The sequence below is a fragment of the Protopterus annectens genome, chromosome 1.part0 (assembly GCF_019279795.1).
Source record: "Protopterus annectens isolate FY-2018-M chromosome 1.part0, PAN1.0, whole genome shotgun sequence".
In the NCBI taxonomy this organism is placed as follows: Eukaryota; Metazoa; Chordata; order Ceratodontiformes; family Protopteridae; genus Protopterus; species Protopterus annectens.
This window is the reverse complement of record NC_056725.1, coordinates 1,085,358,284-1,085,371,929: the sequence shown is the minus strand read 5'-3', so window position 1 is coordinate 1,085,371,929 and position 13,646 is coordinate 1,085,358,284. Positions and strand designations below refer to the sequence as shown.

Here is a 13,646-nt window from a genome sequence, read left to right as displayed (position 1 = left end):
CAGTGTATATGTCCAAATGTTATGAACCTCTCAAATGCACTGCATTCTACCTCCTTAGTCTGCACAGCTGGTTAAGGCCTTTTTCCTTTTGCTTTCACAGTCTTCAGTCAAAGTCCTACTGCACTGAGGGATTGCCTTTGGTTCCCTGGAAAATGACAGCAGGTATCCAACCTCTCAGTAATTTTCCATCTACCTGTCTTCTACCACCTAATCATTTAAAAAGCTTTACTGAACAGCACCACAAATGTGCTATCCCCAGCTATGCCAGTAAGCAGGTGTAATGACTCCCCCACAATGTGCATGCCCTCTGCTGCCACTCCAAAGATACTTTTAACGCTTTCATCATCAGGATATTCAAATAAAATGATTGTAGTATATTTAATGAGCTGTTCGCCATAGAACAGGATGATCAATAAACTAATGATAATGCTGCCAGAAATAGACTGTAGCTACAATTTACCTACACCGTTTATATGGCCAGTGCAGTATAATAATTACAGAATTTGCATAACTTGCATCTGTCTACAACCTTGAGATTTCTGGGAAAAATAACACTTCAATCTAAACTACAGTTTTTTTCTACAAATACTTTTCTAGAAATTTAGAATATTACTCATGAGAATTTATTCACATTCATTAGCGCTAAAGCATATATGTACTGATTGTCATGTAAAGTGGAGTTAGATCTGATGAAGCTTGGTTAAGGGCAAAAGTGCTCATTTAGTTAATATTTTTTTATTCTCAATAAAGTATCAATGTTTAAATGAGTTGTTAGTGCTTGACTACTTTGAAGTGTCAGCCAAAATTGTTTAGAGTTTGTGGTTCTTTAAACACACACATGCGTACACACACATGTGCAGTTATGTATATATATGTTTGTAAGAAAGTAGAAATAGATTCCAAAACTGCAAGTAGGGTAAATCTTGCTCAAATTTATTTAAATCAAACACCACATATAAGAGTTTTCATCTCATGAATGAGACTTCTTCAGATACAAATTATGCATGTGCTACACCTACTATATATAGTATCTTAGTAACCTTAATTAATTAAACAATTAAGCAAAAAGAAATGATTTATGAAGTACTGAAACCAACTACATTTTTTTTTAAAAATTCATATAAATGTAATTTTGTGCCGTGAAACATTATTCAAAACATACAAAAAACAAAATATGTTTAAAAATGTTTAAGAAATATATATGTGTGCTAAAAATGTTTAAAAATGTTTAAAAATTTATGGAAAATATAATTTAAAACTGTAAAAAATTCTATTAAATAAACACAGATAAATGAATGCAGATGAATAAAATATCTCCCTTCATTAGTATAGTAATCAACAGATTTTCCATAGATTTATAACTGATCTGTAATAGGATAAATTTCAGTATTGCTAGGAATAAAATAAGTATATAAAACATATAAAACAATATATTAAACTTTTGCTGCCTTCTCAATAAGAATAGGCTTAATGTTAATATATTCATTTAAGCCAGGGGGGTAATTAGCCCTAAGTCTCAATTGCCATCTTAATCCCCTGTTTAATAATAAATTCTTTGTATCACCTCCCCTGCTATTATTTTTAACCAAATCTATAATACCAAATTTAAAACTACTAAAAGATGCACAGGTAACCGAATGTTTATATAGGGCACTAGTGTCTTTTTTGGTCCTAATATCATAAACATGTTCATATATTCTATCTTTTAGTGCCCTTTCGGTTTTCCCTAAATAAAATGATGAACAATATATGCAAATTACCATATAAACCAACATCCTACTATAACAGTTACCTTTACAAAATTTAACAACACTATTTAAGCCATTGTTCAATTTAAATGTTTCTTCCTTGAAGATATATGAACATTGTGCACATCTACTGCAGGAACTAGTTGCTTTTTTAATAATCTCCTTATTGCCAGCTATTTCAAAAGACCTTTTAAAATTCATTCCTGTCCTATAAATAAAATGTGGTTTATTTCCTATCATTTTGTATAATTCCTTATTAGTTTTTAATATACACCAATTGGCTTCCACAGTTTCTTTAAAAAAATCAGAAAACAAGTTAAATTCAGTAACACAAGCCCCCTGATAATTTTTTGTCACTTTGTCAGATTCAACCTCAGCTTTAAGCGGTTCACCTAATAAAGCCTTGTATCTAGTACCCCAGCTATTATAAACTTCTTCCAATACTTTACCAACTAAATCCCTGGGATACCCTCTCTCAATGAACTTTTTACCAAGAAAAATGAATTCATCAAATAAGTCAGAAAAGTCGGAGGTCATCCTAGCCAATCTGACAGCCTGACCCTTAATCAAACTTCTTTTCTGATGGAAGGGGTGTGCACCATTGTGGTGCAAATAACTATTGCACCATGCAGCCTTATGAAAAATTCTAGACTTAAAACCAAGCTGTGTTTTATAAACAGTGATGTCTAAGTAATTAATACTGTAGTCGTCGACTACATGCATGAAAGAAAGAAAATTAATTGTGTTATTCAAATATTCAATAAAGTCAATTATACTTTCCTTAGTGCCATCCCATATGACAAAAATGTCATCCAAAAATCTTAGGTAGCACTTAATGTGTTCACTATAAATACTTTTTAACACAAATCTCTCCTCCCATGCTAACATCACTAAATTAGCATAAATGGGGGTGCAAGCTGCCCCCATTGCTATACCGCTGGTTTGTTGGTAATATTCAACTTCAAAGCCTATATAATTATTGTCCAAAACCACTTCCATTAAATCCAGAGTTAATAGCTTTTGATCATAGGGTAAATTCAAATGTTTATAAATACATTCCTCAAAAAGTTCATACCCCTCAACCCGTGGTATGCAAGTAAATAAATTCTTAACATCAATAGTTAAAAATATACAACTTTCTGACCACAATTCTTTTTTTATTTTACTAAGAAATTTCAAGGAATCTTTAATTAAATGTTCCGTCTTAGTGACAATATTTTTAATAAGACTATCTATGTACACTGCTAGTGGATGTGTTTTGGAATTCCTAGCTGAGACAATAGGTCTAAAAGGGGGTTCAATTATAGATTTATGAACCTTAGGTACCCCAAAAAACTGAGGAATAATAGGATGTGTTTGTCTCAAAAAGTTATAAGTTAATTTGTCAACTCTATTTTCCAATAGATATTCCTTTAAAAGGGAGTCAATTCTACTGTAAGCAATTTGTATTTTGTTATATGAAACTAAAGAATATGTATTTGAATCTAACAACATGTTAGTTAAAACATTGTTGTATTCTTCTTTATCAAATAATACAACTCCCCCACCCTTGTCCGGCTTCATAATCCTAACTTCTTTCTGTGTTTTCAATTTAATAAGCAACTTCTCTTCCTCCCTACTCAAATTGTGATGTTCCACTTTTCTTTTGTTTTTTAAATAAATATCATAAATTTCATTCGTAACAATGTTTTCAAAGGTAATAAGTGCCGGATGTAAGGGTGGGTTATATGTACTGTGCCTCACTAGGCCTCTGTTAGTAAAAGAATTGTCTCCAGAGGCTTTCTTGTGAATCAGTTTAAGATTTAATTTCCTAAGATATAATTTAAAATCCACTAAAATATGTGCTAAATCACCATATTGCGATTTAACAAACTTAAAACCTTTTGAGAATAAATTAAAATGATTCATTTCCAAAGCAATAGAAGTATAATTAAAAATTTTGAAACCTTTATATTCAGAAACTATGCCATCAGTGTATGAAATAACTTTTATCTGCTCTTCTTCCCCACACTTTTCCATCCATAATTGTTCCCATAGGAACTTATTGGGTGACCCGGGTCGGATGGAAGTCTGTTTTTGTTAGCCAGATGTTCTGACCTCCTGGGACCTAAAAAATGTTCATGTGGTTCAGAAAAGGAATCAAGTTCATCTAAAACTCTATTAGAACCATTGTTTTCATGGTTATATCTACCTTGAAGTTTGGTTCTTTGTACATCATTGTATTCAGCTGTAGCAAATTGCATAGGGTGAACCAATTCCTGTGCATTATTTCTATTTTTGAAATTATTAAATGGTCCTGGATACATTTTACCTTTTGTGTATTGTTCTTTATCCCTCGTAAACTTTTTCTGTTTCCTAACAAAAACCTTGTTGATCCTATTGTCTGTTTTTTTCAGAACCCTTTTATACAAGTATTTATATTCATCAAACAACAAATCTTTCAGAATATCGTCATTTAGCTTGTTTAAATCTACTAACAAACCATTCATCTGCATTTCGTTATACTTAATCAATTTCAAAATCAAACCAAATCCACACTCATCAAAAAAATCATGAAAATCTTTTAAAACTACGTCAGTGTATAACACACCAAATGGATATTTAAATATTCTAAGTCCCTGAGGAACTATTTTGTGACTGACACAACAATGCAAATATCTGTTGTCTATTTGTAAGCATTTGTATTTATACAGCTTTTTTTCAAATAGATAAATCAAATCTTTAAGCGTAGGAACATTAGTTTCATTTAAATCATGTCCAACCATATTACCTTGTAAATGCTTAACAGTAAAAAGATGTGTTAAATTCAGATTTTTTGTCCATCACATCTTTAAAACAAAATGAATGTTCGTTATTCTCAAAGTTATGTGTCGCCGACACTGTACCACCAGCACCAGATGCTGTCTCACTAGTACTTTTATCAGCGTAATAAACAGTACCTTTAGATTTAAAATTCTTTTGTTGTGCAACCCGGTCATATCGTTCCTTCGCATTAATTTGTCCATTATGTCCTTCCAATGGTGACAAAGGGACCCCTCCATCCTTGCTTCCATTACTCCGTTCACTTGGTTCATTTTCCTTCGCGTTCGTCTTACTACCACCATAACTCGCATCACTAGAGCATGGAGATGACGTTAGAAACTGCGCCAAACAATGTACAGAGCAATTACGTGTGGAAATAGCTCCATCTACTGGCTCAGCTTGACTAAACAAGTCAATAAGCTTAGTCAAATCGCCTCTTAAAGAAGCCAGCTCTTCACGTACTTTTATAACCTCTTGCTGTGTCTTAATAAAACTGCGAGGACTAAATGGATTATCCTCTCCAATAATAGTCGAATCACCAGGGGAACCTTCCATAGTAGGTAGCACCAAATACCAATAAGTTCCTCAACTATCCTCCAAGCAGTAACTGGAACCAACCCAAAAACGAAAAGCAATAAAGTAAAATCTAAAGGTACTGTTTATTACGCTGATAAAAGTACTAGCGAGACAGTATCTGGTGCTGGTGGTACAGTGTCAGAGACACATAATTTTGAGAATAACCAACATTCATTTTGTTTTAAAGATGTGATGGACAATAAATTTGAATTTAACACATCTTTTTCTGTTAAGCATTTACAAGGTAATATGGTTGGACATGATTTAAATGAAACTAATTTACCTACGCTTAAAGATTTGATTTATCTATTTGAAAAAAAGCTGTTTAAATACAAATGCTTACAAATAAACAACAGATATTTGCATTGTTGTGTCAGTCACAAAATAGTTCCTCAGGGACTTAGAATATTTAAATATCCGTTTGGTGTGTTATACACTGACATAGTTTTAAAAGATTTTCATGATTTTTTTGATGAGTGTGGATTTGGTTTGATTTTGAAATTGATTAAGTATAACGAAATGCAGATGAATGGTTTGTTAGTAGATTTAAACAAACTAAATGTGACGATATTCTGAAAGATTTGTTGTTTGATGAATATAAATACTTGTATAAAAGGGCTCTGAAAAAAACAGATGATAGGATCAACAAGGTTTTTGTTAGGAAACACAAAATGTTTACGAGGGATAAAGAACAATACACAAAAGGTAAAATGTATCCAGGACCATTTAATAATTTCAAAAATAGAAATAATGCACAGGAATTGGTTCACCCTATGCAATTTGCTACAGCTGAATACAATGATGTACAAAGAACTAAACTTCAAGGTAGATATAACCATGAAAACAATGGTTCAAATAGAGTTTTAGATGAACTTGATTCCTTTTCTGAACCACATGAACATTTTTTAGGCCCCAGGAGGTCAGAACATTTGGCAAACAAAAGCAGACTTCCATCCGACCCGGGTCACCCAATAAGTTCCTATGGGAACAATTCTGGATGGAAAAGTGTGGGGAAGAAGAGCAGATAAAAGTTATTTCACACACTGATGGCATAGTTTCTGAATATAAAGGTTTCAAAATTTTTAATTATACTTCTATTGCTTTGGAAATGAATCATTTTAATTTATTCTCAAAAGGTTTTAAGTTTGTTAAATCGCAATATGGTGATTTAGTACATATTTAGTGGATTTTAAATGATATCTTAGGAAATTAAATCTTAAACTGATTCACAAGAAAGCCTCTGGAGACAATTCTTTTACTAACAGAGGCCTAGTGAGGCACAATACATATAACCCACCCTTACATCCGGCACTTATTACCTTTGAAAACATTGTTACGAATGAAATTTATGATATTTATATAAAAAACAAAGGAAAAGTGGAACATCACAATTTCAGTAGGGAGGAAGAGAAGTTGCTTGTTAAATTGAAAACACAGAAAGAAGTTAAGATTATGAAGCTGGACAAGGGTGGGGCAGTTGTATTATTTGATAAAGAAGAATACAACAATGTTTTAACTAATATGTTGTTAGATTCAAATACATATTGTTTAGTTTCATGCAACAAAATACAAATTGCTTGAAGTAGAATTGACTCCCTTTTAGAGGAATATCTATTGGAAAATAGAGTTGACAAATTAACTTATAATTTTTTGAGACAAACACATCCTATTATTCCTCAGTTTTTTGGGGTACCTAAGGTTCATAAATCTATAATTGAACCCCCTTTTAAACCTATTGTCTCAGCTAGGAATTCCAAAACACATCCACTAGCAGTGTACATAGATAGTCTTATTAAAAATATTGTCACTAAGAAGGAACATTTAATTAAAGATTCCTGGGAATTTCATAGTAAAATAAAAAAAGAATTGTGGTCAGAAAGTTGTATATTTTTAACTACTGATGTTAAGAATTTATTTACTTGCATACCATGGGTTGAGGGGTATGAACTTTTTGAGGAATGTATTTATAAACATTTGGATTTACCCTATGATCAAAAGCTATTAATTCTGGAGTTAATGGAAGTGGTTTTGGACAATATTTATATAGGCTTTGAAGGTGAATATTACCAACAAACCAGCGGTGTAGCAATGGGGGCAGCTTGCTAATTTAGTGATGCTAGCATGGGAGGAGAGATTTGTGTTAAAAAGTATTTATAATGAACACATTAAGTGCTACCTAAGATTTTTGGATGACATTTTTGTCATATGGGATGGCACTAAGGAAAGTATAATTGACGTTTTTGAATATTTGAATAACACAACTAATTTTCTTTCTTTCACGCATGTAGTCGACGACTACAGTATTAATTACTTAGACATCACTGTTTATAAAACACAGCTTGGTTTTAAGATTAGAATTTTTTGTAAGGCCACATGGTGCAAAAGTTATTTGCACCACAATAGTGCACACCCCTTCCATCAGAAAAGAAGTTTGATTAAGGGTCAGGCTGTCAGATTGGCTAGGATGACCTCCGACTTTTCTGACTTATTTGATGAATTCATTTTTCTTGGTAAAAAGTTAATTGAGAGATGATATCCCAGGGATTTAGTTGGTAAAGTATTGGAAGAAGTTTATAATAGCTGGGGTACTAGATACAAGGCTTTATTAGGTGAACCGCTTAAAGCTGAGGTTGAATCTGACAAAGTGACAAAAAATTATCAGGGGGCTTGTGTTACTGAATTTAACTTGTTTTCTGATTTTTTTAAAGAAACTGTGGAAGCCAATTGGTGTACATTAAAAACTAATAATGAATTATACGAAGTGATAGGAAATAAACCACATTTTATTTATGACAGGAATGAATTTTAAAAGGTCATTTGAAATAGCTGGCAATAAGGAGATTATTAAAAAAGCAACTAGTTCCTGTGGTAGATGTGCACGATGTTAATATATCTTCAAGGAAGAAACAGTTAAATTGAACAATTGCTTAAATAGTGTTGTTAAATTTTGTAAAGGTAACTGTTATAGTAGGATGTTGGTTTATATGGCCATTTGCACATATTGTTCATCATTTTATATAGGGAAAACCGAAAGGGCACTAAAAGATAGAATATATGAACATGTTTATGATATTAGGACCAAAAAAGACACTAGTGCCCTATATAAACATTTGGTTACCTGTGCATCTTTTAGTAGTTTTAAATTTGGTATTATATATTTGGTTAAAAATAATAGCAGGGGAGGTGATACAAAGTATTTATTATTAAACAGGGAATTAAGATGGCAATTGAGACTTATGGCTAATTACCCCCCTGGCTTAAATGAATATATTAGCATTAAGCCTATTCTTATTGAAAAGGCAGCAAAAGTTTAATATATTTGTTTTATATGTTTTATATACTTATTTTATTCCTAGCAATACTGAAATGTATCCTATTACAGATCAATTATAAATCTATGGAAAATCTGTTGATTACTATACTAATGAAGGGAGATATTTTATTCATCTGCATTCATTTATCTGTGTTTATTTACTAGAATTTTTTACAATTTTAAATTATATTTTCCATAAATTTTTAAACACATATATATTTCTTAAACATTTTTAAACATATTTTGTTTTTTGTATGTTTTGAATAATGTTTCATGGCACAAAATGACATTTATATGAATTTTTAAAAAAAAAAAAATGTAGTTGGTTTCAGTGCTTCATAAATAATTTCTTTTTGCTTAATTGTTTAATTAATTAAGGTTACTAAAATACTATATAGTAGGTGTAGCACATGCATAGTTTTTATCTGAAGAAGTCTCATTCATGAGATGAAAGTGCTTATATGTGGTGTTTGATTTAAATAAATTCGAACAAGATTTACCCTACTTGCAGTTTTGGAATCTATTTCTACTTTTATACAGTTGTTAGTTTTTCGTACTTTATATATATGTTTGTATCTACATGAGTCTACTTCAGACGAACAAAAAAAAGGCTGCATCCCAAAATAATGAAAACTCAAAGTACTTTGGGATGGAATTTACCCCTTCTCCACTGTTGGGCAAACTTGGAGTTGATATATAATTAGCAGGGGGTGTGAGGGACACAGCCCCCGCATGAGGGCTGCAGGGGGTGGGGCTTTTTTCAGTATTTTGGGATTCAGTCGTTTGGCTTGTCAGTCTTCTGAAGTAGACCCACACACACACACGCACACACACACACATATATATATATATATATATATATATATATATATATATATCAGCATCACACCCACACTTTCCAATACATGCAAGCGCACACATACATATAGTATTAGGCCTGAAGGAATTAGTGTTTTAGTTTTGTTATTCCAGTTTTAATTATAACAGAGTACTAAGAATGAAAGTCGCGGTGGTACAGCGGTAGCATTGTTGCCTCACAGCAAGAGATTCTCCTGTCCAGTTCTCGGCTGGAGTGCCTTCTGTGTGGAGTCTGCATGTCCTCCCCATGTTCAAGTGGCCTCTGAAAGACATGGATGAATGGGCATGACTTCACTGAAGGTTGGGCATCAGGCTGGCTACTCGGCACCATAAAAATCAACTGTCAGTCATTAGCGGACCGGAGTTCCGCTGTGGTGACCCCTAACCGGGAAAAGCCAAAAAGACAAACAACTTATTGCCACAGAATAGAAGAATTTGGCACAGAAGGACTGTACTCTGTTAGTACTTAGCAGTTTTATCATGGATATACCATTTACATATCAGGTACTTACTAAGGAGCAACTGTATCCATTATTATGTCTGAATGTTTATGGAGTCCATTGATTAATTTATGCAAGGTGTTTATGCTGTAGGAGACATTTTTGTACAGAACAATGCAATATAACATGATCAGATAGCATCATTAAATATGTGTCCACTTACAAGTCCACGAGCAGCATAAGTTGTGGGTTTATGGATAAAATAGAGAAATCTGCAGCATTACAGATGACCAGATTATGTTCTTTAAATATTGCATGTGTACAGGTTTAGTAGTCCATCCACTGAATATTGGAGGTGTAGCAGTTTCATGTAACCTGTGTTATTGTCATGCACAGTAAAATGGGAATGTTACAGTACATTTATAATTGAATTAATACATTTGATGTTATCAGGAATTAAGGACTGGAGTTGTAGATGGTTTTACATATTACTGCTGTTGAAAAGAGCTATGTTTTTTCGTCATACTATGAGGTGACTTTGTCTTACAGTTCAATTATATTTCTCATAGAAATTACGCAGCTGACAATTTCATTTTATTTCACAAATGAGAAAATAAAAATGCAATCTTTCAAGTCACATTTTGTTTGGATTAATACTTGATAGTGCATTCCTTTTTTCTCTTCTCAAAATTAACAGACTTTTTTCTCCTCTTCAGCCTGCGATCAGCTGTCACTTGGAGTAGCAGCCATCTTTGGACCTTCACACAGTTCCTCAGCTAATGCAGTGCAGTCGATCTGCAATGCACTGGGAGTTCCACACATACAAACCAGATGGAAACATCAAGTTTCAGACAACAAAGACTCCTTCTTTGTCAGCCTCTATCCTGATTTCTCCTCTCTCAGTCGAGCAATTCTGGACCTGGTGCAGTTCTTCAAGTGGAAAACAGTCACAATTGTATACGATGACAGTACAGGTAATGACTGTTATGTATCATTTAGTTAAATATTTTTATTATTGTAAAATGAAAATATCTTTTCTATAAACTGATAATTTTATTAGCACTGCAGTGTCTTTTTTAACCATATGCATAGTGAAAACTCCAGGGTAATTACATACCTCTTTTAATTGATGCTAGTACATTCCTGATACCATATGGAATATAGAAGGATGTTCTAACTACACCAGTGACACAGTGGTCATTCCAGACCTTGGTATCAGCAAAGGTGCCAAGTTCTCTGATAAGTCAGTCACATTTAAGTGGTACTTAATTTTATGGCTTTAGATGATGTTACGTTTGACAAAGGAAACTGATGCTTTACTTGGCATTGAAGGGAGGTGTGATTAATGCAACAAGCATGTTCAAAGGTTCATAAGTTGTTCCTAGGCAAATGACCACTAGGGCTCTTGCATGCCTAGCTATACATCCCAAACCCATTTGTATCTCAAGTGTCATGGGATGTGGGGCATGTTAGTAGGGAGGCAACTAAGGGATGAAGGTGTTAGTGAGATAATGCTTTTCTTACTGATGGCCTCTATCTGTAAGGGACATGGGAGCCAGACCAAGGGTACAGTTACAATATCCAATCCAGTTGTCAAGGTTTTATTTGAATAGGGTCAGGGATGGACTCTGTTTTGCATGTATGGGGAGTCTATTCCATAAGTCAGATGTCTTTTGGGACACATATCTGTTTCTCCAGCACATACTATTTAAGTCACAAGTGGAGTTCACATCCCTGGATCTAGTGTTTCTGCTGCTGTTTGTTTTGCAAAAGTGCAACAGATCCATCAGGGCTTGGTCTGAGAGATCCTGTAAGCCAGGCATAGATCCCCTCTCAGCAGCCTGTAGGAGAATGAATACAGAGACAGAGCCTTTAGGTGATTTGTGTAAGACAGGGTGGTTATGTTCTGAATTCCTGGTGAGAAACCTTCGCTGTGTTCCAGTTGTTGCAAGTGTCTGCTTAGATACATGTCAAAGAAGCACTGTATTTAATGACGGCTCTGATAAGGGCTGAGTAGTTGGTCCAGTGCTTGTTGGAGAATAAGAGTATCAGAATTTCTCAGCAAGCTTAGTCAACTATTGTCTTCTAAAGTCAGCTTTCATGTCAGATACATCAAATAGAAGGGGGCCCAGGAAGTAGCTCTGTCATGTCAGAGTACTATACATCAAATAGAAGGGGGCCCAGCAAGTAGCTCTGTCATGTCAGAGTACTATACATCAAATAGAAGGGGGCCCAGGAAGTAGCTCTGTCATGTCAGAGTACTATACATCAAATAGAAGGGGGGCCAGGAAGTAGCTCTGTCATGACAGAGTACTATACATCAAATAGAAGGGGGCCCAGGAAGTCGCTTTGTCATGACAAAGTACTATACATCAAATAGAAGGGGGCCCAGCAAGTAGCTCTGTCATGTCAGAGTACTATACATCAAATAGAAGGGGGCCCAGGAAGTAGCTCTGTCATGACAGAGTACTATACATCAAACAGAAGGGGGCACAGGAAGTAGCTCTGTCATGACAGAGTACTATACATCAAATTGAAGGGGGCCCAGCAAGTAGCTCTGTCATGTCAGAGTACGATACATCAAATAGAAGGGGGCCCAGGAAGTAGCTCTGTCATGACAGAGTACTATACATCAAATAGAAGGGGGCCCAGCAAGTAGCTCTGTCATGTCAGAGTACTATACATCAAATAGAAGGGGGCCAAGGAAGTAGCTCTGCCATGTCAGAGTACTATACATCAAACAGAAGGGGGCCCAAGAAGTAGCTCTGTCATGTCAAAGTACTGTACATCAAATAGAAGGGGGCCCAGCAAGTAGCTCTGTCATGTCAGAGTAATATACATCAAATAGAAGGGGGCCCAGGAAGTAGCTCTGTCATATCAGAGTACTGTACATCAAATAGAAGGGGGCCCAGGAAGTAGCTCTGTCATGTCAGAGTACTATACATCAAATAGAAAGGGGCCAAGGAAGTAGCTCTGTCATGTCAGAGTACTATACGTCAAATAGTAGGGGGCCCAGGAAGTAGCTCTGTCATGTCAGAGTACTATACATCAAATAGAAGGGGGCCCAGGAAGTAGCTCTGTCATGTCAGAGTACTATACATCAAATAGAAGGGGGCCCAGGAAGTAGCTCTGTCATGTCAGAGTACTATACGTCAAATAGAAGGGGGCCAATGAAGTAGCTCTGTAATGTCAGAGGACTATACGTCAAATAGAAGGGGGCCAAGGTAGTAGCTCTGTCATGTCAGAGTACTATACGTCAAATAGAAGGGGGCCCAGGAAGTAGCTCTGTCATGTCAGAGTACTATACATCAAATAGAAGGGGGCCCAGGTAGTAGCTGTGTCATGTCAGAGTTCTATATAATAAATAGAAAGGGGCCCAGCAAGTAGCTTTGTCATGTCAGAGTACTATACATCAAATATGGTAAAAAAATCCAAAGCCTGGAAATGTTGAGGTCAAATGCAGCATTTATTTCAAACAGGAAAATAATCACAAAGCTTTCAGGATCAACCCATCATCAGTGTGTAAAAAAGAAATAAAATGCCTTCATTTAAATAGTAAATTCAAACCATAAAACGAATCCAATGACAAAGTTGTATTAAGCACTTCAGTTTAAGGACACATATACAGATCAAATTTTACTGAAAATCAGTATAACCTTAAAATAATAAAACATTTAACTAAGACACAGCCACACAAGATGTTATTTCAAAGTTAACTGTCTTCTCTTTAAAATAGGTTTAATGCTTAATGCTGCATTTAAACCTGGAAAACAATCAGCCTCTAAGAGTGTGATCCATGAATATTCACATACTTCTAACTCATTATTAAGATCCTCCCCTTTTTCTTCTGTTTGATGTCAATCAGTCTAAAGTTAAATGTATATGTACTTCTTTCCTCCCTCATATGCT

General features: G+C 34.5%; 1 protein-coding gene across 2 annotated transcripts in view; it reads left to right on the top strand.

Annotated features, from left to right (window-relative positions):
• Nucleotides 1-13,646, top strand: part of GRIK2 (glutamate ionotropic receptor kainate type subunit 2) — a 3,358,677-nt gene that overhangs the window by 1,007,483 nt on the left and 2,337,548 nt on the right. For both annotated transcript variants that reach the window (XM_044064973.1, XM_044064981.1), the window contains exon 4: nucleotides 10,454-10,711. In XM_044064973.1, the coding sequence (XP_043920908.1) occupies nucleotides 10,454-10,711 (258 nt within the window). The remainder of the gene's footprint in view (nucleotides 1-10,453; nucleotides 10,712-13,646) is intronic.